This window comes from Oryza brachyantha, chromosome 3 (genome assembly GCF_000231095.2).
Source record: "Oryza brachyantha chromosome 3, ObraRS2, whole genome shotgun sequence".
Classification (NCBI taxonomy): Eukaryota; Viridiplantae; Streptophyta; class Magnoliopsida; order Poales; family Poaceae; genus Oryza; species Oryza brachyantha.
In genome coordinates this window covers 22,566,435-22,592,236 of record NC_023165.2, presented here as the reverse complement: position 1 = coordinate 22,592,236, position 25,802 = coordinate 22,566,435, and the positions used below count along the sequence as shown (strand labels likewise).

Genomic DNA, 25,802 nt, shown 5'->3' with positions numbered 1-25,802 from the left:
AGTTCTATTATGACCTTGCGGTCCTTACTCTGCAGCGAGGAAGTTTTATATTGAATTATGCGAAGATTTGTTTGAATAATAATGTGATGGTGCAAATCATCTTACATCACTTGCTCTCATTTTTCTAAAATGAAAATGATCAAGTTAGCTGGGTGAGCAAAGTATTTTATGCTCATCCGACAAATCACCATTCATAAACCCTCTCTCAAGTAACACTCACGATCCCAAAGTCAAAGTCAAGCCGTCCAAAATACCAATTTAAAGCCTAACACCTACTAGTACTACCCTACAAGCCCTAATCCCAACCACAGCGAGGAAAAAAAAGAAGTCGCGCACAGAAAATCCCAAGCTCCCAACCGCCATGTCTCCGCGAGCGCTCCTCCTCCTCGCCACCGCCGCCGCCGCCCTCCTCGCCGGCGCGCCGCTCGCCTCGGCGTCGGCGGCCGCCCACCCGAACGGCGCGGCGAACGACCTCCTCCCCAAGTACGGGCTCCCCAGGGGGCTCATCCCGGACTCCGTCGCGTCCTACACCTTCGACGAGGCCACCGGCGCGTTCGAGATCCGCCTGTCGGGGACCTGCTACGTCTGGTTCGGCTCCCACCTCGTCTACTACGAGAAGACCGTCCGCGGCCGCCTCACGTACGGCGCCATCGCCGACCTCTCCGGCATCCAGGCGAAGAAGCTCTTCCTCTGGGTCTCCGTCACCGGCATCGTCGCGCACCCCGACCAGGGGACCGTCGAGTTCCAGGTCGGCTTCATCTCGGAGGCGCTGCCGGCGTCTCAGTTCGACAAGGTGCCCGTCTGTGGCGCCGGCGCGCAGCTCCGCGGCGCCGCTGGGGTGATCCGGGAGCTCGGCCTGCTCCCCGTGGCCGAGGTATAGATTAAAATACGAATTCGCTTTTGGGTTTAATCCTGCTGGATTATGCAGGTATTGGAATGGGATTGTGCCTCTGCTGTTACTACTCAATCGCACGCTTTCGTTTAATTCTTAGATATTGGCGGAATACTGATATCTCATAGCATGATATTGCTGAAAATCGAAGCTGAGGCTTTTCGAATTCGTCATGGAGCAATCGATTTGACCTTGGAATAGGGGGCCTTGCGTTTTAAGCAGTTATTAGTGTTGCTTTAAATATTTTCGACTGGTTATACTTGATGTGATTAGGTGTAGTTGCATTTCGTGATGCATTACCTCTGACCATGTGGGTCTGCTGTTTTTGGTATTTGTTGAGTAAAGCTTGTTGGGTCGATATCACCATCTTAATCAGCATATAGGCCCATACTTCACCTACTTTCATCTACCATGTTGTCTAGGACCACATCTCATAACAAAGATGTAAACTGAGTTTGCTTAGCTCCATAGTTGGCGATAGTGCTGTCTGTTAAGGATGTTGATATACCGGTAGCGGTGTGAACTTACATATGATCAGCGATTGTCTCCATATGTACTGTGAACTGTTCAACAGAATTACATAAAAAAATAAACATAAGTTAATTATTCTTCTTTTCCAGTGGCAAGCTAACCAAAATTTAATTTTAAATTGAGTGCATGTTAAATTGTAAATAATGGAAACATTATTATTAGAAGTGCTAGTAGAATTTCCGCAGCTCATAATTGCAGGTAGCATTGAATGGAACATTGAAGAGATGAGATGATAGCTAAAGGCTTGAGAATATAGAAGAGGAAACACTAGTGCTGTCCTAATTGAATTTCTAGTACTATAGTCTACATCAGATTCTACTTAGTATGCCATGGTACAGCAACCTTTAAAATCTTATCCTCATACCAGGTACTGGATAGTAACACCACATTTTAGTCCTATTGCACAACCAAATCACTTACACACTCGAACTCTGCATGTTGACCCTACTGACTTGTATATGTGAATTCATATCTTGAAACTTTTTGATCTATATAGTCCTTGTTGGGAAAATGTTTATACTAGAAATTGCTGGTATGAATTACATGTCCCCAAAACCAGTTGTCTACTTCCATACTGACACAACTGGTTATATTTTGCATGTGTTTGTGTATTATAGATTTGTAAGCCAGTGATACAATCGGTGGTATTTTAGTGTTCTCTTTACCTTTGTCCATTGGCATGCTAAGAATCTATCCATTGCAGTAACAGTAACTTTTGGGGTTGGGATTCAGCATTTGAAAATGACTTGATTTGGTTGTGGTCCAAAGCATGAAAATGATATATTTAGTAGAAGGAAGTCAAGGAACTATAATTCACTAATTTCTAATTATCATAGGGGATGGTAATGTATTACAGTCTAAATCATGTTTTCTGACTAAGAAGATGTGTCTATGATAGTTGTAATATAGTGATGTTGTGGCTGCACATTGATCTAAAATAGCGGCCAGTTCCATTACCATTTTCGCACCTCAGTGAAGTGCTGATTTGTTGTCTTTTTAGTACATACCACCAAAATATGTGCTTATTTGTTTTAGCTATAGACCTACAGTGACTTGTTCTGTCTGTGTAGTGCCAAACTGCCAATGAGACATCAATGCACAAGTTGACAATATGCCTTTTCAATATTTTGTTTGTATAGTAGATGGCTAGATGCATAACGTAGAATACTTTGGGATGGTAAGAGTAACCAAACAATTTCATCTACTTTGTGAAATAAGAAGATATGAGATGTCATTAATTATGTAATCCAGGTATCTTGGTAAATCCTGATCTTCACCAGGTTAATCAGTCTGACATCTATGTGTTTAGTTTGAGTACGGTATTTCAATGTCGTATTTGTTAAACTATATGAGCTGGCGCCAAAACTTCCATCCTTAAATGGAGACAAGTGACAATTTTATTTGACTCTGCCTTATGTCTTTTTCAGGCATGAGCTTTTGAGTTCAGAATCGACCTGCAGCAAACCTGAGCACCTCTGGTTCGATGTTGTTAGAAAATAAAGAAGACGCCTACCTCGTTTGAGCTCAGGAGGTTGTGCCAGGTTTGCTGTTGAGCATGTATGTTCGTGTGTGTGTGTGGTTGTTTTCTTGTTCATGGACACGGGTGCTATCCACAAGTCTAGAGCAATATACTTCTACGGTACCTTGGTAGAGATGTACATTAAACTCGGCCGTGTTGCCCTCGGATCCATGTGTTCTGAACTTCTGATGGCATAGCGGTCCGAATGCAGTGAAAATTTGCATGGAAACTTCACCTATGTATGTAGTTATTTATATATATGTAAAAATGGTACCTGGCTACCTGCTCCCATGTTTTAAGGAGAAGAGCTGATCACTTTCAAATTTGGAGTTTCAACCACTGATTGTTCGCACATGTTGCATACATCTTTTTTCCACAATAATCTTGCGCTCATGATTCACTCAGTAAAGCAAATTCTTGCATTGCATTGCAGTCATATTGCGTGGCCTGTTCTTAGACGTACGTTTTGGAAATTGTAAAAACGCGTATGACTTAACCACCTGACTTACGTATGTTATTCATTTGATCCTTTTACCTAATCTATGATTATATAGTTTCAGTCGTATGTAGATAGTGTAATTTAATTGGGTTGTACGCATAACTGTAATGCCAGTGCCTGTTTTTCTTATCTTAGACGTACGTTCGTACGACTCTAAGTGCCTCCCACTACGATTGAAATGGAAGAACGATCGCAGAATGACCAAGGGGATTTGGTGACTGATTTGGTTTTGCCTATATTAACCACGATTGAAAACCAACGTAGAGTTGACCAATGGGATTTGATGACTGATTGTCCCTGCATTAACCAAGATTGAAAAGTGAAGACAAAACCAACACAAACGGAGGTTTGGTGACCGATTTTCGCTGTAATGCACCAACTACTGATAAAGAACGGTCACGGTCTGACGACAATGTTTTTTTACCGGGTAGAACATCACTTTGTAGTTTATTTTCCATCTAAAAAATAGTAAACTTGAAAATCACCTTCTTAGCTTTATTATAAAACTTATTTTTTTTAGGCCTTCTTTGTTTGGACTTGTAAGTAGACTTCTAAGCCAAAAAGTTTAAACCCAAAAAGAGTTTACTACTGCAATTCTACCCTCTCCTCAGGTTCTTCAGGCCCAAAACCACGTTATGGGCGTTAAGGCCCACATCCCAACCAAAGATCCAGCCCAACAATAATGGGCCGTATGTAGGAGTGATAATAGGCATAATCATTTTGTCTACAAATTTTAAGTACGGCCCGCAAGCAGCTCACATTTCTACGCCAGCCCAACTAGAAGGGTCGCCGGCTCGGCGGACGGTGTGACGACTCGGCGGCGGAGCGTCCGACGAGGCGGCACCGCTCGCGAGCAGCCGTGACAACCTATACGGCGGAATCTGTCGCGGCGCCGCCCCAACTTTGCGTTTGCCGCCGCCACCACGCGTTGCCCGTCGCCATCTGCCTGCCGGCTCGGTGCGCGTCGCCTCCTGAGATGCTCCGAAAAGTCCAGATGCCACGTGGATAGGTGAGTCCCCCTTTATTCATGTTCTAAAGTTTTGTTTTCGGGGTTGTTAGTGGGAAACGTTATTTTCTTTCGATTGAAAAAATAACTTACGAACAAAACTTTTATATGTTTTTTTAATAAAGATTTACAAGTCAAAGTTAAAAATAAATTGTGATGAGAAAAATTGACATTAACTTTAAATTTAAGGTTTAAATTAAATTTTGGTTTGTAAACATAAATAAAAGGTGAATAGGTGAGGATATGGTCGATTTTCTATTGCTCTACTATTGAATTAATTGTTAAATTTGAGATGCCGTCGCAGCGAAAATCATCTTTTGCATCCACGTATCGCTTTGGTGACCAGAACGGTATACAATTGTACTCAAAACATACTGGTGTATGTGTATGGCGACGCTGAAGCGTGTGGGAGAACCAAACAAAGCAAAGCATACGAAAGATTTAGACTGAGAGAGCATGATTTACTCTTCATTTTATTAATTAACATGCTAGAAAAAGATTCAGTAAATATACTACACCTGTCTCAAAATAAGATCATTTTAGTTTACCCCAACATAAGTCTATTTTAGTTTTTTCCCAAAATAAATTTATTTGAGTAATCATTATGTTGGAGTTTGTGAAAACAAGAAATAAATGCACTAAGAATAGATAAAATAGGCATAGGTAAGATTTGATAAACTAGAGGGTATTTTAGTCTTTTTTTAGCTTTTATTCTAGTAGGTGTGTGATGAGTAAAAAATAAATTTATTTTAGGACGAAGGATGTAGAAGAGAATGAGTCGATCAACTAAAACTTCAAACTCCAAAAATAGGATAAACTATGATAACTCTTGTAACTAAGAGCATCCACGTCATGAATAAAAAGTGGTACTTATAACTCGTTATAGCTTACTTTAAAATTATTGTGAAAGGAGTATTGAGAAATAAAATATGATGAGTTACCTTTAACTATATGCATTATTCAAATTAATTAAAATATATTATATTTTCTCTCTAGTGAGAGAGCTATGACTATTATTAGGGTGTGGGTCATAGTTTATGCTCATTCTTATCTTTATATATTATGTAAATTAGAACGACAAAAAACCACTTACGTAGGTCTATCTATATAGGCTAATTAGTAATTATACATGGGACGCCCTAACGAGTTACTCCTAGTCCTCCATTGCACGCTGTAGTGTGCAGTGATTAACCCAAAAAACACATAAAAAAAAGGGTACAATCCTATCTCAGAGTTCCCTTCACCTAAGTGACAAGTAACATTTTTTTCCGAGTGCACGCAAATGCAGAATGAATAACACACGATGGGTTTATGACTCCAGGCTTTCCCAATGCTAAGGGGTAAGACCAGTCTATTGTTTCATACCGATGTCATGCATATTAATTAGGTGACACGTCAACACAAAAGTAAATATTTGTATGAAACGAGAAAATTAGTTTCATGGCCATAAAACTTTTGGACACCATTCACAAGTCCTCGGTAATACAGTGCAACTAGCATTAAGGGGCTTGAGGTGTTTCATGCAATCAAACAATCTCTACATGCAAACAAACTTTCAGCAGTAATTAAATGTTTTATTTAGTTTTAAAAATGGTACGATGAAACGTTACACTGTGAGTAACTGTTTCGTGCATCGTTTTATCGCGTTAACTGTTTTGGAAACTATGTGTCTATGCAGTGAAACTGAGCATTGACACCGGCCTATTTAGGAGCAATCAACAATTGGTATAAAAAAAGGAGCATCAATAATCCAACATTAATTACAGTAATCCCCAAGGGGCTCCGTAAAAAACAGCTCTCTCTCTCTCTCTCCTTGGCGTCTTTTAAACCCCCGGAAAACTCCAAAACTCGCGCACCTTTTTTCCCTCGTCGCTCTCGCCCCCCGCAATCCAAACGAGCCGCCCGCCCGGCGCCCGCCATGCGCCGCCCGCGCCGCGCCGGCTGCCGCGGCCGCCTCCGCACGCTGCTGCTGCTGCTGCCGTTCGCCGCGCTGCTCTCCGTCGCCACCTTCTCGCTCCACTCCCCTGGCGGCCTCGGCGTCGGCCTCGGCTTCGTCGTGCCCGCCGCGGTCACGGTCGCCACGTCCACGTCCACGACCAGTGCCGCCACCGACACCGACACCGCGGCGTCGCCCCGCCACCGCCACGGGTGGCCCACCGTCTCGAGGATCGACCTCCGGGCGCTCAACGCGACCCCGCCGCTCCACGCCGCGGCCGTCCGCGCGTTCCGCTCCGGCGGGCGCCTCCTCCGGGAGGCCCTCCTCTCCGCCGCGGCGGCGCCGCCGCCCGAGGGCGTGGGAGGAGGAGGCGGCGGGCCGGACCCGCCGCCTCGGTGCCCGCCCTTCGTGGCGCTGTCCGGGGCGGAGCTCCGCGGCGCGGGGGAGGATGCCCTCGCGCTGCCCTGCGGCCTGGGGCTGGGGTCGCACGTCACGGTGGTGGGCTCGCCGCGGCGGGTCGCCGGCAACGCCGTGGCGCAGTTTGCGGTCGAGGTAAGGGGCGCGGGGGACGGGGATGAGGCGGCGAGGATCCTCCATTTCAATCCGCGCCTCCGTGGGGACTGGAGCGGCCGGCCGGTGATCGAGCAGAACACCCGATTCCGCGGCCAGTGGGGTCCCGCGCTCCGGTGCGAGGGCTGGCGGTCGCGCCCCGACGAGGAGACTGGTGCGTGTTTCCACCTTCTTGGTAATTAGTATCAACTTAGCATCATACGTGTACTATTGATATCATCATATTGGCGCAGTAATTAGTCGAAACCATGAGGAATTGAGGAACTCAGCTCTGGTTGCTATTATTGAAAGTACACATGTGATGCTAATTAACCATATGGCGTTTATGTTAGCAGTGGTTTGCATTTAGTGCCATGTTTCACGGTAGGTGCTAATCTGACTGTGGTTTCATAGTACTTTGTTTGGTGCGCAATAGTCTCCAGCTTTCGGTCTTAGCCTAGTCTCAATAATTTTTAGCTTTATGTCTCCGAAATAATAGCCTTTGTCCTGCCTGGTCGCCTGTCTATAATTTTTTTGAATGTGTTTGTTGTTTATAATTTGCTGGTATTCGTAGCTCCTAACAGATCGTGAGAGAAGAATAATTCAAAAGGGAAAGTGTCATTGCTCTGGATGTGCTAGTTGTTTATAATTTGTTGGTAGTATTAATGGATCGTGATAGAACATAACAATTCAAAATGGAAAGTGTCATTGCTCCAAACGCATGGACTATTTACTGAGGTACTATCGTTTGTACATAGGTTCTGCCATGTTGTTACTGATGGAATGTCATGTTAACGTTGTCAAATTTACTGAAATATTAAATTATGATTGCTACCAAAGCTTTTGGGGAGTATCTGCCATGAAGGAGAAAAGGGGAGTGAAGTGGTCCATTTGATTCATGGGTATTAGATCAATAATTTATTCACATATTTTTACACAATGGATGCACCCAGTGACTTCATCTATGATCTATTACTACAAAAACTAATTAGGCCCTTGGAGTTGAAGTACCATGCAGAAGGCTTGTACCTTACAGTCCTATGAATAAGAGCCAGAATTCCCATGCTGGTTACACATTTATGATAGACCATTCATGGATTGTTTCTTTGCATTGTACTATGTGAAGCTGAACTTCCAACTCATCATCTGTACGCTTAGCGTACACTTCTATAAAAACAACAAATTAATTGTATTGGCGAACAGCCTATCAATTATCCTACAGTTCCAGGTCACCACTGTCCATATTGTTTCTCATACTGATGAAGTTCTATGGATCATGGTATTGGTCTCTCTCTCTCTCTCTTTGAAGAGCAATTTTATAGTCCTTGAGAAGGTACTAGGAGGTATTGGACACCTCCTGGTACCTTCTCAATGACTATAAAATTGCTCTTTTTTAAAAGGTCATCAAGGGGGAGAGGTTCCCCACCTGAATCCATCAAAAACAAGCTTAACACAAAAGTACAGAGCATGTCCAGAAAGACAAGATACAGAAGGGTGGCAAACACCCAGAAACGGAAAAACAAAAACTGAGACGGCTAGACATTAGCATTTGAGAGGTTGATATAGGATAGAGCATGGAAGAAAATTCTCTTCCAAGTTGTAACTAAAGCTTGGTCTTCCTGGGGGATTCTTTCCATCCAGATAGCAGCTTCAGTCTTTGCATTGCTTAGGATGCGTGACAAAGAGAGTGGAAGATTTCTGAAGACAACGTCGTGTGTGTGATTCCAGAGTAGCCAGAAACAGACGAGGTAGAATACTTGGAAATGCTTCTGTGGCATGCTTGGTGAGGGTTTGATCTGTTGCAATTGTTGCGTTGATGTTCTGCTTGGATGGAACCCTAGTTTTTCCCAGAAAGAGATGGTGAAAGAGCAATGGAAGAGGAAATGTGATGCTGTTTCATCAGCTTCATAACAGAGATCGCATCTGAATGTATATGTTTCATGCTATCCATCTGATAACCTGAAAACTGACTTCTTTTATAAATGCTAAAAGTCTACTGTTTAAATTCTCCCAATAATTACATCTGAGAAATATTAGTTTGGCTAGTGATCGTTATAGGTTTTCTTATAATTTCCTCCCACTGGTGCAGTTGATGGATTGGTGAAATGTGAGCAATGGGGTGGGCACTATGGCAGCAAGCTCAACGAGTTGAAGAAAATGTGGTTTCTCAACCGTGTTGCCAGACAGAGGAACAGAGGTTCAATAGATTGGCCATACCCTTTTGTAGAGGACGAATTGTTTGTTCTGACACTAAGCACCGGTTTAGAAGGCTACCATGTTCAAGTTGATGGGAAGCATGTCACTTCTTTTCCTTACCGTGTTGTAAGTGCTTCTGCAACCATCCTACTACTTTTCAAGTGATACTATTTCCTAGAGTGATCTTATAACATCTAACTGACAACTGTAAGGACTTTGAAATGGCTAGGTTTGTAGATTAGCACTTCTGATGACTCTAAGAACGTGTAGCAGCTCCATCCACTGTTTTTTTACATGGTTGTTTGATGTGCCCAAATACTGTTTTTGTTGTTTCAAGGGCTATAACCTTGAGGATGCTGCTATCTTGTCGGTGAATGGCGATGTTGACATTCAATCAATAGTTGCTGGTTCATTACCTATGGCTCATCCTAGCAATGCAGAGAGAAACCTGGACTTGCTTACAGAACTGAAAGCACCCCCTCTTCCTGAAGAACCTATAGAGTTGTTCATAGGCATTCTTTCAGCAGGAAGCCATTTCACAGAGCGCATGGCTGTGAGGAGATCATGGATGTCTTCAGTACGAAATTCGTCGAGCACCATGGCTCGGTTTTTTGTAGCATTGGTAATTTTAAGTCTGAACATTTTAGTTTTGTTGCTTCTGTTTTCCCTATTCATGTCAAGAGAGGCGATATTAACTGCAACATGTTCTAGGGCAGAATGGAAGAAAAAAAGTGAATGAAGATTTGAAGAAAGAAGCGGATTTCTTTGGGGACATTGTCATTGTGCCTTTTGCAGATAGTTACGATCTGGTTGTTCTGAAGACTGTTGCCATTTGCGAATATGCGGTATGTAGTAAATTGATGCGTATGAAAAACACATTATATTAGTATTTCATGTATCCTTCTGAATTCTGAAAATTCTTGTGCATGTGCTTATTCATTGCTTTTCTTATACTTGTCCTTGGAAGACACGTGTTGTTTCTGCCAAGTACATCATGAAGTGCGACGATGATACATTTGTCAGACTTGATTCAGTGATGGCTGACGTTAAGAAAATCCCATATGGTAAAAGCTTCTATCTTGGGAACATTAACTACTACCACCGACCGCTGAGAGAAGGAAAATGGGCTGTGTCATTTGAGGTAATATCTGGCGAACAACAGAAAAATTCCCTTGCTAGTAAAGTGTTACTGGCAAAGGCTATCACCCATTTATATTGCTCTTCTGACTTATCATTTATGGCTTTAATGATCAAATTAATGGGATACTGCCTGTCAGAAATCAAATTGCTTGGTTTCTGACGGGAGTATATTAGAGCTTCATTCAATTTTGCAGTGAAAAGGCCAAACTATCTGTAACTTCTATTTGACATTACAAATTGCAGGATTTGCCATTTTCATGTAGAACTTACTGTAACTCTGTTCATCTGTTATCATTCTAAAGTACTAGTGATTCTGAATTTATCAGAACAATCGTTTTTTCTTGTTCTTGATTTGGGCAGCACATTATTCAACGTGTAACTGGCTGTCACTTCATGAGCACCACAAGATCAATATTTGTAGTCCGCATGAATCTGTTAGTCTCCTGTAATCATGCTGGCTATTCTGTCAGCAGTGCAACCGTTGGTGCACAATTATGGAGTTTTCTTTGTGGCCGTCGAACTCTTATGGAGCATATTCTTTCTTTCTTTTTTGCCGGGCCAACTCTTCTGTAATATATTCTCTACTGAAATTCCAGGAGTGGCCCAGGGATGCGTACCCGCCCTACGCCAATGGTCCTGGCTACATTGTTTCTTCTGACATTGCAAACTTCGTCGTGTCCGAAATGGAGAAGGGCAGACTAAATGTAAGCTCCTCCATTCAACATCTTCAGCACTTGTACTCATTTTGTATCAAGCAGCAGATGATTTGATAGAATTGTTGCATATCTCATTGCACCGAGAGAATTTGAGAACCACATGGTCTCACTTTGGTGCCCTTTAGATGATTAGCACTATCACTTTTGATTGAAACTGAAAGGCATGAACCCAATCATGCCTAGGCTGAAAAGATGGCCATATCAAAAAAGCCAGAAAGTTTGTATCCATCACCATGTAGTGCAGCGTGCACGGGTGCTTAACGAATGATTGCATCTCAAGTTTTTGGCTTTGCTTTGCTGCAGCTGTTCAAGATGGAGGATGTAAGCATGGGCATGTGGGTGGGGCAGTTCGTCGACACGGTGAAGCCCGTGGATTACATTCACAGCCTCCGGTTCTGCCAGTTCGGCTGCGTCGATGACTACCTCACCGCACACTACCAGTCGCCGGGGCAGATGGCCTGCCTCTGGGACAAGCTGGCACAAGGAAGGCCCCAGTGCTGCAACGCAAGATGACACCCAGCTCGGGAGAACCTGTAAGTTAAAATCTTCAGGAAAACCTGATAAGTTTACTCCTGCCACATCACATGTACGCATAGTGTCGTATAGAGGTTTGCTTCTTTTTCTTTTATCCCTTTGAGAGAATTATATACATATAGGAGGGGAATATACCCATATAGAAGGCTTACTGAAAGCAGTGGTGAATACATATTCATCACTAGGAAAATACATATCATCAGGTAATATATGTAACTTATACAGTTATACTACGTCATATCTGTACAATAACATACTTAACAGTTAATACCATGGTCACATCTCTCTGGCACATGATTTTCACGTGCACTATCTTCTCTATTTTTTCCCCCTCCTTGTGAACATGCTCCATTAGTCCACAAATGATACAATTCCTTTTTGGCATGGACCTGGTAGTATTAAACACCAGTCTAGAAGGTCCTTAAGGTTTAGGTCAGTTCTGTAGCGGCTGCTAATGAATTGCAATAAACTATCACAATTGTGGCAGCAACATGGGTGACAAATGGGAGAACAAGGCCACTGTTGTCTTGGCCAGGGCCCAGGCCATGTTGACCCTACTAACATGCGCTGCTGTCTGGTATGCAAGCCGTCTTGGCTGGGGCTCTGTGTCTCTGCATTCCTTTGCTGCAACTGTATAGTTTTTTCTTGCCGTTACTACCTGGGAACGAGTAACTTCAGTTAATCTTTGGGTTAACTTCAGCTGGAAGCGTAGTTAACATTACCGGTCCCCAACTCCCAGGTAGGTAGCTGGGGCACTTTTCTGAACATTGCTGCTAGCTCCAGGATGGGTGCTTTATTGAGATGAGCGCAGCTACCATACCCACGTAATGTCTGGATGGTTGACCAGAATATTCTAGCTTCTAACCTGTGGGGGTTTAAACGCTATAATACAAATCATTAGTGCTTTGTTAAGACAATACTCCTAAGCAACCGGTGGCTGCAATCATCCATGTTTTCTTTAACGCATCAGAGCTACATTAAAGATGTTTGCCTTCACGTCTTGGTTACTTTGCTGAAACTACTGAGGAAGCAACTAGGTTCTTTTTTGCTGATCTTTGTTACTTTTCAAGGTCTATGCGATTTGACCATAACTTTTAGTTCTACATCAATATACTGAAATAAAATTGTAATGCCAACTAAGCATTTTTTTGACAAATTTAAATGTTACAATTTTTGGTGTTTTACCTGGAGTTATTACAAAGTTTGCTTATCTCCTAAGCCCCCCTTAGGATCAAAAAAATTGTGGAGCTCCAAAGTGTTAAGATATGTGAATCCTACACTAATGTTACGGGAATTGCAAAATTCATGTGTTTCAAAGAAGTTCTAGGACTTGTTTAACTTAAGATTCTGAGAATTAGCCGGTGAAAATCTTGCTTCTCAACATTTGGAAATAGTTTTTTTGATATTTTGGTTTTTAGTTTATTTTTGGATTCTACAAATATAATTTCTTAGAATCTGGATGAGAAAACCGGGTTGTTTGGGAAGCTTGAGATTCGGCAAGAAACTACCACAGCTCCGCCAAACAAAACCTAGATTATAGTAACATGTGAACTTATACAAAATTACTACGTACTGATGGTTCTTTGAAACATATGAGTTTTAATGGATTTTCAAATGAATCAGGTTAATTCACGTGGAATTTCTCCGAAAGCCCTCCATTCCAAATGAGCCCTGAACTTGCACTTTACCTACTTTAGTTTCGGTACCCAGTGCAAAGTACGCTATCAAGACAACAGTTTAGGGAAAAAATCATTTCGTGAAGCAAATGAGCCGTAGCCGTCCTATGGCCGTAGCTAGCTGGCTGGTGCCCTTTTCAGTGGCTGCACGGCTCAGGTTTTCCAGCCTGACGAAATCCAAGGAGACTGGTAGGCCAATGTCTGGTGCCAATGCACACACCATCAATCAAAAATCTCAATCAAAGATCACTGCGAATTACAGTGCTCTAGTATTGTCTAAAAACCGGACAAAATGCACATTTGGCCCGGCTTTGAAGACAGTCTAGCATGGAACCATGTGCTAAACTACAAAAGATTAGTGGAAAAGGTCTTCTCCAAATGCAACTGTTGTCTGTACTTACACCTTTTGACTTTTGGCACGGGAAAAATAAAAGGTGAGGTGAAACAGTCATTGATTTTTTATTGGGTTGCTGGTCCATTGCATCACAAGGCAGACAGACAGGTCTCACACAATTCAAGTTTCCCACTGTGCTGCTGCCATGCGTCTCCAGTGACAGGAACAGAAGCATGTCCAGGGAAGGAGAGAAAAGAGGAGAAAAAGGAAATCAAAACTCCTGACAAATTTAAAATTCTCTGCAAGCTTATTCCCACTGTTCTAAAAAGAATTAATTCTTTGATTTTTTGTCTAACGTTTGACCATTTGTCTTATTTAAAATTTTTTTAAGAAATTAGAAAAAATTAGTCACACGTACAGTACTATTCATAATTTATTATCTAATAAAAACAAAAATATCAATCGTATAAAAAATTCGAATAAGACGAAGAGTAAAAAATTGTAGATAAAATGCGAAAAGTTGGTTTATTTTGGGACGAAGGGAGTAGGTCGTTTTCTGCCCACCAAAGCCTACAGGCTGCTGCCATGACCATGCCGCTCCCTCTGCATAGTGCTCCATGACATGATGGTAGGGAGATAGTTTTTAAAGCACGGGTGTATGTTCACCCGTGTGTTTACGTGCCATGTAAATAGTCATAAAAATATAAAAAAATTGATAAGATAGATAAATATGAGTTATATCACTCTACAAACATGTAATTTTAAATTAAACTTCTATAAGTTGTAGAAAAAACAAATAAAACTGAGACTAAGCATACACATATTCGTAATTGTTTTTATTATTTTTACTAAAACTTGTAGACGTTGAATTTAAACTTGTATATTTCTGGAGTGATATCTCATATCTATCTATCTTATCAATTGTTTTTTATATTTTTTTGATAATTATTTAGATGATAACGGTCGGACATCCACCAAAAAAAAACTGCTTCCGATGTGATCGATGCAATGCAATGCAACGCAGCAATTATTCTTGCCATATAAAATTCGGGAATGTAGTAGTAGAACCCACAGCTCACTGCACTTGTTCTCCCTGCCTTTTTGTATGTAGCTGCTGTTCATGCTTGCAGGCAGCAGGCAAGGCCTCCGCGTTCTCGGCTACTGCTTTTGGGGAGCTACATAATCCAATTTGCTTGGTGCATACGTAGATGTTCTCATGAGTTACTCGTCAATCTAGATCGTTTTATCTTTCTTACTTTAGTGCTGATTATTAGCATCTAAGGCTTAAAATTACTTCGTGTCCTACGTATTTAATTAATAGTGTACTGCAAATTTTTCTTTGATGTGCTTTGCTACACATTTTTACCTGCACTAGTTCAAATTCTATACAGACAAATTTAGTGATGCCAAAAGTTACCAAGATTTTAGCAAAATGAAAATCTTAGTAGGATAAAAATTGGCTTCAAACCAAAAAAGCCCTATGATAATAGTAAATTTAGCTAGTGACGGATACAACAATATCGTATAGTCCAAACGACGAGGTGTGTCTGTTAACAATATCGTATAGTCCAAACGACGAAGTGTATCTGTTAGTAATTGACAAATTTTTACATATGATAGTGGCAATATTTGTGGCAGAGCAAGCATAGGTGGCCGCCCAACCTACCTAGGAGGCTCTGTCGATGATGTTTACATATCTATAGCTTGTTAACAATCCAACACAAGCTGTATTGATGAGTCGAGCCAAGTCGAGTCTTGTCTATCAAAGCTATTGCTTAAGCCGAAGATATGTGATAGAAACAATGGATAATAATTTTACTTTAAGATATTTACATCCTACTCTTAAAGATACTAAAATCAAAGATAGTTGACTACAATGAAAAATAATAATAAATTGAATTTAAAACTACGTAATAAAATTTAAAGTCGATTGCCAATAAGAGCTTCTACTTCATATCAGAACGATTTTTTTAATTAGACACACTAGCACACGACACTCACCCCTTCTCCAACAACATTCCCTTGATCTTACTAAATTCACACGTACATTACCAACATAAATTATCTAGTTTTTTTTTCTTATCATATGTTCAAAAGGATGTAGGTTAACAGGAAATTCCTTTTAGACACCAACATTTAGATCTTGGTGAGCACACTTATACACCCTAGGCTATACATAAAATTTGGTCTCCACCTCAAACTAATCGAATTTAGTTCAGTCAATTTGGTCATCCATCTCGATTGACTGGATAGACAAAAATGTCCCAATAACTCATGTAGCCACTGGCCCAATACATATAAACCTAACACTAATCTCATCCACCCTAACCCTACCAGGGCCACTCTGCTTCCCCCACCCTTGCACCACACATTGAGGCTGTCGCGACTAACGCCTCTGCTTTGGCATTGACCACTTGCTGCTCCTGTGCCGCACATTGAGACCGCCACCCCTGTCTCGACCATCACCCACCACCTCCCCCCTCCACCATGGTTGTTGCACACCAATGGCGTCATTGCCAATGGATTTGATTTTTGTTTTTTTTTTTGAATGAGTTTCTTCTGGATCTGTTATTCTTTTTATCATGTGATTTATTTTAGTCTTCTAAAATTTTGGCCATGACCGAGACTAAGATAGAACTAACCGATACTAAATTCCTCTGTCTTCATTTTTTCACAATGCAATTCGGTTTTCAGTTTTGGATGAACGAAGTTCCTCAAATAACCAAATTCTAAGACTAATGGCCTTATTGTTTTATTGAAATTAAACATAAGTGAATTAACTTATTAACTATTAATCCCTTCATATTAATATTAGTGCATTGTCAGCACTGTGGAGATAAATTAGTTACAAGAAATGACTTAAATACCCCTTATTAAATAAGGAGATCGAGGGAGATGATGATTGTGATAAAATATATAGATATTTGAACATACCGTTATTTATAAGACAATTAGTACTCCACAAATACACTTTTTATAAAACAAATCTGAGTTTCAAGAATGCATTTATTATGAGACATAATTAATAGAAAATAATTTATGAATACAACTTTTATATATGTTATTACCGATCTAAAATTAAATACTAGCAACTTACCACAATGATGATGGATAAACTCCAAAGTCAGCTCTAATATTAAATTTTAAAATTGAAATTTAGCTGATAAGCATAAGCGAAGAGATCTACAACTAAGGCCCTGTTCGGCCACCCTCATAAATTAACTAAGCCTCTCTCGTTTTCCGCGCGCACGTTTCCCGAACTGCTAAACGGTGTATCTTTTGTAAAAATTTTCTATAGAAAAGTTATTTAAAAAAATCATATTAATCTATTTTATATTTTTTTAATAATTAATAATTAATTAATTATATACTAATATGTTTTTCATGGCAGGTATAAATTAACTAACCTACCCACGCCAAACGCGTAAATCTCATGTTCCTAAAGTTGGTTGGGCTTGTCCACAGACAATCCTGTGCCCACCTAGAATAACCGTGGGAAGAACTATTTATATCTATAATAATTTGATAAATCCTTGCAAGTACATCCGAGGCTATTTACACCATGCTCCATGCACACCTCTACCATCGTAAAGATGAAGCTTTTCGTACAAAGCTCCCCCTCTCCGTATTACAATCATGGGGACCGGCTCCTTTTCCGTTTCCTCATCCCAACCCCCTCCGTGAACCGGGTCCACAGACTCCAATCTACTCCGTATAATACGCCAACAATAATTTTTGGTACGACCGTAACTATGCACTGTACAGGCGTACAGTATATACCCCATAATACTCTATGAAAGCAGATGGGAGTTTGTTGATAAGAAAATGCACGTCAAAATTGGTTGACGAAGAAATAACTACCACTACCTCTGTTTCTCTTATTGTATTTCTAAAATATATTTAAATTTATCCCACAAAAGCTATATTTATGTTGTACCAGTTGTCCTATTAATTATCTCATATTTAATTTTTTATCATTTTATCCTTATCTACCTCTTACCCCATATAATTTTCTTATTTAATAAGAAATATACGGTTGTCGGAGTGTAAGCTCCTCAAGCGGGGATCTGTAGAACCTCTTTGTGAGGCCGAGAGGTGCAGAGTTGGGGCCCAAAAGCCTTAACGTGAATGTGGGAGTAAATACAAGGGTCGGCTCTCCGCCGACGAGCTTCTGGAAGACACTTCCAATGGTGATTATACAGGTTCAGGCCGCCGTGAGGCGTAACTCCTGTTGTTTAAACACTATGTGAATGAATGTCTCACAAGCTTCTCTCAACATGGAGTCCCCCTCTAAGTTAGCCAGGACCTCCTTTCATAGGGACAAGGGGACACCACAACGGCTATAACCCTATTCACAACAGCTATATACGTAATCATTTGGCTTGCGAGAAGTAGATCTCGTTCTCCCCATGATACGTGGCAGGGCTTTGTTGACACCATCCTGCCCTCAGTCCGATCCCATCTGTCAAGGAGTGGTTGAGGCGTGGCAGTCACGTCCCTTTTCCCGGTCCCATATGTCAGGGGGTGGGTGTGGTATAGCTGCCACATCCCATTCCTCCGGTCTCGTCTGTCAGTGGGCAGACATGAGAAGAGAAGGGGAGGCGCTCCTTGAAGCTCGTAGACTTGGGCGAGTAGCCGCCCCTATCTCCTTGCAGTCGTCCGTTGCATTTAATGCGAAGGCGATAGTGGGAGGACAGGTCATTCCTGAAGTGACAAGGATGCCACTATGATGCCAGGATGGCCTATCCTAGCCTGCCTTTTACCGGGGGAAAATAGGGGTAAGACGCATGTTTGCGCCGCATTTGATGCCGCGCTGGCGCACGCACGCGCCCATTATGATGATGACGCGAAGCACCGGACACTCTTTTTTTGTCACAATGAATGCGGTCATGGGACGCCCAAGCTTCGCTCAACGCGTGGTGGGCTCGAAAGCCACGCCCGAGGAGGTCAGGGCGTCCCAACCCTCCCTATTCTTACTTGTGGCCCTCCTTTCAGGCTCGACCCTAGGGGCACACGGTCCTAACGGGGCTAACCCCTTTGCCCACTTCTCTTCGGGGGCTCGGGTGTTGGGCCCATAGTCACTGTATGCCAATCACGTACAGAGGATACCTGGGCCTAGATCTTCGACATTAGTCTTTTTTCTTATAATTAATTTGACTCCACCATACTTAAAAATACACTTACATTAAGATAGATATAATACATAGTAGAACAAATGATATGGTATAAATAGCTTCATTTTGGTCGAGGGAGGGAGTAATAATTATAGGAAGTAGGCGGGGGCGTTCACTGTAGGTTGGGCCCGGCGGGCGGCGTGGTCCATACGCCCGGTCCAGCGTAAATATGCTACTTCCTATTACGTGCGGAGCGTACTCCACTCCCTGTCCCTCCCTCCCCCCTCCTCGATCCCGGCAGCTATCACCGCCGTGGCGTCCCGTTCGCGCCGCTCGCCGCTCTCGCTCGCCCGCGACGCAATCAATGCCACCCACCGCCCCGGCCGCCTCGCCGTACGTACCCCGTCCTCGCCTTCCACCACCGGCAGGCACCAGCTAACTAACCGATCTGTCTCGCTCACTCGCCGTCCGGCCGTCCGGCCACCGTCCCCGCCGCGCCGCGTTACGCCCCGGGTGGCTGTACACTGCCACCTCCCGCCCGCTGCTTTATTCGGTCCTCCTCTCCTCTCCTTCCTGAGCTCAGTAGTGAGCTGTGCTGGCTGGCGTCCTCGTCGTTGTCGTCGTCGTCGTTTTGACCTCGGCCGCCTCGCCCTGACACGCGCAGGTGCGCACTGCTGCAACCCCTGCAGGCGAGGATGTCCCACTGATGAGAGCTCTCGCTGGCTGCCGCGGCTCGCCCGCTACCTGCTCGATAAAAGTCGCAGCTAGGTCAGTTGCTGAGCTCTCGCCATTAAACGCTCCTCGTCCTCCTCACCAGGTTCCATTAGTTCGATTGGTCGCCTCGCCTTGCCTCGCCTCGCACTGCAGCGCGCGAGCAGAGGCCAGAGGGAGAGCGCCATTGGCGGTGGTTCCTCGGCGGCTCCCATCCTAGGCTCATGCCTACTCCCCTGCTCCCGTTTTGGCTGAAACTTTTTGGCAACATTTCTCGTCGACGTCGAGGGGCTTGGAGCCACCTGCTTGTCCGTTGCGGCGTCGTTGCAGTCCCCTCACTGGCTGTAGCAAAAGTTCCAATCTTGGAGGTACTCATACTCTCTTCTGCTCTCTCTCTCTCTCTCTCTCTCTCACACACACACACTCACGCACGCTCACTCATCCATCTCTTCACGCAATGCTTGGATTTTGTCCCTGGGTATCCGTTTGCTCCTCCTTGTCCTCACACCTTGCACTCATGCGGTGTGGGCGTGAAAAGGAGAAACCTTTCGCGGTTCCTGGAGCAAGATAGCGTCGCACACTTCTTGTCAGCCCATTTCTCTCTCCCTCTCTCATTTCATTTCACCCTCATGTGGCTGACCTGGCTCACTGAGCAAAAGGGCTTTGCATTTTGCTCGGAGGTACCACCGCCTACCTGGAAATTCTTGACCTGTCAATTCTCTGTCTCTCTCCCTTTATCTGTATCTGATTACTGAAATAGTCTCAGTCTTTGAAGGTTGTATATTTGTATGGTCACGAAAATGCAGATTTTGGAGGCACACGTCTGGTAATTTCTCGAGAGCTCAAGTCTTGGTGAGGTGACCACTGACAAGGTACCCCAATTTGCTGTTTTTTACTCGCTTGGAAGTTGCCAGGATTTGGATACACCCGTTTAACCATCCTAGATTTCTGGCCTTGATCTTGAATTTTGTGCCTTCTGATGTTGCAGCAGCAGCAGAAACAGCAGCAAAGACTCAACCTTTTTTTTTTCTTGGGCGCTTCAGTCTCGGCTTCTTCTTCTTCTCTCTGCCGCTGGTAGCGCTGGGCGAGCACGCTGCAGTGACGGGAGTTCTGGCGGTTTAGCTCGAGGGTTAATTGGAGTTCTCGGCTGGAATGGAGAGCCGTGGGAGGCGGCCACGGAGCCCGGAGCGGCAGAGGCCGGCGGCGCGGAAGGTGCCGGTGGTGTACTACCTCACGCGGAGTCGTCACCTTGAGCACCCTCACTTCGTCGAGGTGCCGGTCTCCTGCCCGGAGGGGCTCTATCTCAGAGGTCAGTGGATGCCGCGTTGCGAGTGCAAATGCAGCAACAGCCAACAGCAACCTGAAGTTTCAGTTATCCCTGTATAACTTACTCTCCTAATTTGCTCTTCTGATTTGCTTTTGCAGATGTGATTAACCACCTTAACATGGTACGCGGCAAGGGCATGGCCGCTATGTACTCGTGGTCCTGCAAGAGGTAATGCAGAATTGTCTCTTTGTCAGCAGTTTTGGGCTGTCTGAATTTAACTTGATCGGTTTGAGAAATGCAATCTTTCAGGAGCTACAAGAACGGATTTGTGTGGCATGACCTTGGAGAGGATGATCTCGTCCACCCCGCAACCGACGGCGAGTACGTGCTTAAGGGCTCCGAGCTCTTGGATCAACAACCTTCTTCAGGTAAACGGTCTTCCATGAATTGGCATTTGTCTCTGAACTTTGAACTAGAACCTGCAGTTAAGAGTTGCTGACCAGTTTTGCCCTATGCCTGTTTAGGCCAATTTTATCAGGGTACTAACGGAAACCAAAAGCAACAGAGCAGGCTGAAAGAAGGTGCACGATTACCTTTGCCTAGGGAGACTTCCTATTCCTCCTCTCCTCCTAGTGTGATAGTTAGAGAAGCTAAGCTACCACGGCGGTCACCTTCGATTCCTTCTCTAGAAGAGGATGACTCACCAGTGCAATGCAGAGTTACCTCCCTGGAGAACATGTCACCGGAGTCGGAGCCTCAACGAACTCTCTTGTCAAGGGCCGGGTCTGCGAGTCCTGCAGAATTCAGAGTCTACAAGCCCACTGGGTGTGTGGATGCTGCAACTCAAACTGATGACCTTGGAAGGAGGTCGGTCCGGAAAGTGCCTGAGATGCACAAGAAGAGTTTGAGCACTGATCATGATTCTGTAGTCCGGGAAATTACTGAGTACCGGCAAAGTCATCCACGCCGGTCAGCAGAGCTCCAAGGGATTGCCAGGGAGGCCATGTCCCAGTGTCATACTCCATTGAGCATAGCTTCCACCCGTGGCAAGTCGGAGAGTTTAGAGTCCTTGATACGGGCTGATAACAATGCATTCAATAGTTTTAGGATTCTTGAAGAGGATGACATTATTGTGCCAACCTGCCCCAAGCTAAGGCCAGCGAATGTACTAATGCAACTTATCACCTGTGGTTCACTTTCGGTGAAAGATCATGAGAATATCGGACTTGTTGAGGGATACAAGCCAAAGTTCCCAAACCTGAAGTTCCCGTCACCGTTAATTTCTCGCACCATGATGATGGGCGAGCTTGATTATCTCTCAGAGAATCCCAGATTAATGGGTATGCGCCTGGAAGACAAGGAATACTTTAGTGGGAGCCTTATTGAAACTAAGATGCAAAGAGATGTACCAGCTGACAGATATTCCGCACTTAAACGTTCTTCTTCCTACAATGCAGAAAGGTAACCTTTCTTGCTTATATACAATATTTGAATTTCTGCTCAACTATGTTTTGAGACTTCATTTCTGTTCTCTTATGAGTTCTGAGTACATGTGGATGTATTGAGTGTCTGGGACTATTGAGTGGGACTATTGAGTGCTACTTGACCGAGCAATTTTATGGTTCTTGAGAAGGCACCAAGAGGTACCAAAATTTATATAGAAAAAAGTGGTACCTCCTATTACTTTCTCAAGGACTGTAAAATTGCTCTCCTTGACACCTTGATTTGCTACTAGTTGTGGAAATGGTTTTAGATATTTTATTGGCCTGAATATAGGCTAATTCTGTAGCAATAAAAAAACTTGTGCTACGCTTTAGAAAAGATAGTCTGCTATCAAGCTGCAATATATATGAATCGTACCTTTTTGCATTTTGTGTAATGCACTTTATCATTGTGATTTTACCATGAAAACTCAGTTCTTTTACCGGGTAGTGCATTTTTATTGGTCTGAATATAGGCTAATTCTGTAGCAATAAAAAAACTTGTGCTACGGTTTAGAAAAGATAGTCTGCTATCAAGCTGCAATATATATGGATCGTACCTTTTTGCATTTTGTGTAATGCACTTTATCATTGCGATTTTACCATGAAAACTCAGTTCTTATACCGGGTAGTGCATTTTCCAAATTCCATTCTGCTTGGTACCCATAAGATATAATTTTATGAAATATATACATTTACACTAAGAAAAATGTTGGTGGAGCTATATTCATGGAAAGGGGCTGGCTTAGATTAGTAGACAATTAATACTCGGGAAAGAACCATGTACTATAGAAAATTAATGAACACAAGGACCATTGCTTTTATCCTTCCGTGATGTCATTGACCAGGGTTTGTACTTAGCTTGGGCCTGGTGCCAACAGCGCTGCACGTCTCCATAAAAAAAAACACTGCATGTACTTGTCATATTGTGCCAGCATGCAGCTGGCAAACCATACAGCAACAAAACAAGCACATCCAAGGATTTTGGCTCCCAAACGATGCCAAATTGATAAAACATGCTTATAGAGAAATGTTTGGGATCAAGTTCAAAACGAAATTACCAGTATCATTTTCTCTGCCCATTTTTCATTTATAGTTTTGCCTATGCCTTCTATACAACTTCCAGTCTTCCACACCAGGCTTGGTTGGGTAATCGGAAAATAGTGTTATAATGAACTATTGAGAGTGAATAATTTTTCTGAAGATCCTGCCAAAAACCAAACACAGAAAGCCTTTCTGTTTCTTCTTTTTTTGTCATTACTTCGCTCGCACAGTTCTAATTTCATGAAGATAGCATGATTTCTACATTGTTACAACACGAGCCACTCGTCAGATGTAGAGGACCACACTAGACAATCGGCTGGCAAGATTCTTCAGTTGCTCAACTGAACAACAACAGTGTTACTGTTTCTTCATGCTCATGAGCAATGTGTTGCTATCCTTACAAGCTGTCAATCTAGAGGGACCAGCTTGTTGAACAGTACTGCAACGTTTCTCCCAGTTTCTTCAAATCCAACGTTTTGCCTGTAAAATTTTACATCCTAGTGAAGAGTATTTTAGAATCACTGTCATCCGCAGCCATTTGTCTTTTAAGTTTTTCCTAGGATTTTACTTGGCATGTGAGTCTTCCTTTCTTAATGAAACATGCTCTTACCCATGAACAAACAATTTGCAGGAGCAACGAGACACTAGATTGCGCGAGGCCTGACGAAGATACCGTCAATGCATCTCGCACAAGGTGCCTTCCTCGGACGCCAATACTATCATCCTTCCTGCACCCCAAGAGCGAGGCGCTGAAGTCCCCGATGTCCGACTGCCGGAGGAGCTCCTCGGCAGGGCCAGACTGCAGCTTGGCTTCATCAGGAGACGGCAGCAAGAGATTCACCGACGCCTCAGTAGCACCGGGCAGCAGGATAGAGTCTTTCAGGAAGGAGGAGAAGCTCGTCAAGATCGAAGAAAGTTAAGTGCTAGTGGCTCTCTTACCCTCCCCAACTCTTTGTCAGTGCTGGGTATGCACTCGATGCTTGTTTCGATACCTCTTACGATTTAGAGCCGCAGAATCAGCTTCTGCAATCAGTCACCCGATCTTGGTATTGAGACCTTTGTCTTCTCTGAATCTTGTTCGTGCAGGCTGTCGTCCGGAGCTCGGGTTGTGATTCAGTACACGGTGCCCTGCAACGGCGACAGCGATGAAGGCTGAGCTCGCAAATCGGTCGGCCGTTTTGGGTTATTCACATAGAGCTCTCTTGAGAGAGCGAGAGCGAGAGAGTGAGCAAGTTACTGACGGAAGAAAATGCCTCCCGTTTCTTTCTTCAGATTGAGCTGCTAAGTTTGGAATTTCATGCAATTCAGTTAGCCTAGTGAATTATTTTCTCCTCTTGTCAAAATCTCCTGTTTCCTTATCTGTAAGTGCCTGCCTTTAAAATGTAATATAAAGATTGTTCTTTGGTTAAAAAAATGTAATATTGTCCGTGTTTTCTTTCCTACTGTCAATTCTGTGTCCGCTGTTGTGGCCGCCGGAGGCGGAGGAGAGTCGATCTGGCGGCGACGCCGGGGAAGCTCTCGGCCAAGTTCTGTTCGCTGTTGTGGCCGCCGCCCGGTGTTGCCTCACCGGTCCTCGCACCCCTGCTGCAGCGGATCCCATACTAATGCTGTGAAGACCGGGATGATGGGGGCGGCCATGGATGGCGGCAACCTTGCGCTGGTGGACAGCGTCCCTGTGTGCCAGTGGCGAAAATGGAGCAACTTCGCTGGCGGCAAGTGCCCCGAAGGAAGGAGCGATGTGGATGACCGTTGGTGACCATCAGTTTGGTACGGGTTGGTTGTGTGGGTGTAGGGGGGACCATGGGTGAAAACCTAGTTAGAGCATACATTATGCAGTGATATTGCAAGGAGCCCTAGCCATCCACGTCCTAGATTACTCTCTAGCTGGACGAAGTCATGCCCCAACCGAGCTCCTTGCGCCCTCTGCAAGAGACGCGTCCTCGTTAAAACTTTGGGAAAAAACCGGCAATAAGCGGTACGGAGAAGCTGTCCCCGTTCAGATCTGGCGAGGTGAGGGGAGAGTGCTGGGACGTGCTTCGCCGCGGGCATCGCCGTGCCCTCGAACTCCACCGCCGGGGACACCCGCGCCACCATCTCCGTCACGGGGGCCTCCTCTGAGCTCCGCTCTGTCGGGATCGCAGCCGAGATCCGCCTCCGAGCTCGCTCCGCCGCTACGGGCTCGATCCGCGCCGCCGAGCTCGATCCGCCAGCTGCCGAGGGGACGCCATGCCGACCGTTGGCCGCCGAGGGGAGGCGCCGCCGCGCCCACGCGCCGAACGCCGGCCACCGAGGGGACGCGTCGCCGCGCCGACCGCCAGCCGCTGAGGGGAGAGGCGCTGCCGCGCCAGGCGCTGGAGATAGCCTGGAGAGAAGAGGAGAGATCGAGAGAGTGGAGAGGGAGAGACCGGGAGATAGAGGAGAGAGAGGACGGTGAATGAGTAAAAAAAGAAAGATAAAAGTTTTGGTGGGACCCACACGAGGCATTGTGCACTATGAAAGAAGTATCCTATGTGTGGCCTTATTCTACGTGGCATTGCTTTTTTATCTAGAGCCACGTAACGAAGGTACTCGCACTGTGTATGTCCTTAGGCCTTGGTCGGCTGAAAACAGTGACGTCCGTGGACAGTACTATCCTCCTTGGAAGCATTGTATGGCTT

At 44.1% G+C, this 25,802-nt stretch overlaps 3 protein-coding genes across 7 annotated transcripts; all 3 read left to right on the top strand.

Moving 5' to 3' along the window:
• Positions 1-249: 249 nt before the first annotated feature.
• LOC102702550 lies at positions 250-3,247 on the top strand. The gene is made up of 2 exons (XM_006651649.3): positions 250-874; positions 2,851-3,247. Exons 1-2 carry the CDS (start codon positions 362-364, stop codon positions 2,854-2,856), a joined length of 519 nt encoding a protein of 172 aa, XP_006651712.2. The 5' UTR covers positions 250-361; the 3' UTR covers positions 2,857-3,247.
• A 3,118-nt stretch (positions 3,248-6,365) lies between these two features.
• Positions 6,366-11,816, top strand: LOC102718530 (hydroxyproline O-galactosyltransferase GALT5-like). Its single transcript, XM_006650366.3, has 7 exons — positions 6,366-7,107; positions 9,022-9,254; positions 9,466-9,750; positions 9,845-9,973; positions 10,096-10,269; positions 10,865-10,972; positions 11,288-11,816. Exons 1-7 carry the CDS (start codon positions 6,366-6,368, stop codon positions 11,495-11,497), a joined length of 1,881 nt encoding a protein of 626 aa, XP_006650429.2. The 3' UTR covers positions 11,498-11,816.
• A 7,044-nt stretch (positions 11,817-18,860) lies between these two features.
• On the top strand, positions 18,861-24,587 carry LOC102718251 (protein SOSEKI 2). 5 transcript variants are annotated; one of them, XM_040522343.1, is made up of 8 exons: positions 18,861-19,721; positions 20,160-20,225; positions 20,397-20,662; positions 20,779-20,848; positions 20,930-21,048; positions 21,145-22,081; positions 23,777-24,061; positions 24,232-24,587. In XM_040522343.1, the coding sequence occupies exons 3-8, from the start codon at positions 20,506-20,508 to the stop codon at positions 24,299-24,301; spliced, it is 1,638 nt and encodes a 545-aa protein (XP_040378277.1). In that variant the 5' UTR covers positions 18,861-19,721; positions 20,160-20,225; positions 20,397-20,505; the 3' UTR covers positions 24,302-24,587. The 5 variants fall into 5 exon arrangements, with proteins under 5 accessions (XP_040378277.1, XP_015691277.1, XP_040378276.1 ...); XM_015835791.2 differs by having other exon boundaries at positions 20,342-20,662; XM_040522342.1 differs by having other exon boundaries at positions 18,861-20,033; positions 20,342-20,662.
• The last annotated feature ends 1,215 nt before the right edge of the window (positions 24,588-25,802 follow it).

Excerpts from the sequence above, each read along its gene's own strand:
- LOC102702550 (XM_006651649.3), top strand. The coding sequence starts at position 362 with ATGTCTCCGCGAGCGCTCCTCCTCCTCGCCACCGCCGCCGCCGCCCTC.
- LOC102718530 (XM_006650366.3), top strand. The coding sequence starts at position 6,366 with ATGCGCCGCCCGCGCCGCGCCGGCTGCCGCGGCCGCCTCCGCACGCTG. Across the intron at positions 9,751-9,844 it reads CTCGGTTTTTTGTAGCATTG|AATGGAAGAAAAAAAGTGAA; the intron begins GTAATTTTAAGT and ends GTTCTAGGGCAG. Across the intron at positions 10,270-10,864 it reads AATGGGCTGTGTCATTTGAG|GAGTGGCCCAGGGATGCGTA; the intron begins GTAATATCTGGC and ends CTGAAATTCCAG.
- LOC102718251 (XM_040522343.1), top strand. The coding sequence starts at position 20,506 with ATGGAGAGCCGTGGGAGGCGGCCACGGAGCCCGGAGCGGCAGAGGCCG. Across the intron at positions 21,049-21,144 it reads GGATCAACAACCTTCTTCAG|GCCAATTTTATCAGGGTACT; the intron begins GTAAACGGTCTT and ends ATGCCTGTTTAG. Across the intron at positions 24,062-24,231 it reads CTCGTCAAGATCGAAGAAAG|GCTGTCGTCCGGAGCTCGGG; the intron begins TTAAGTGCTAGT and ends TTGTTCGTGCAG.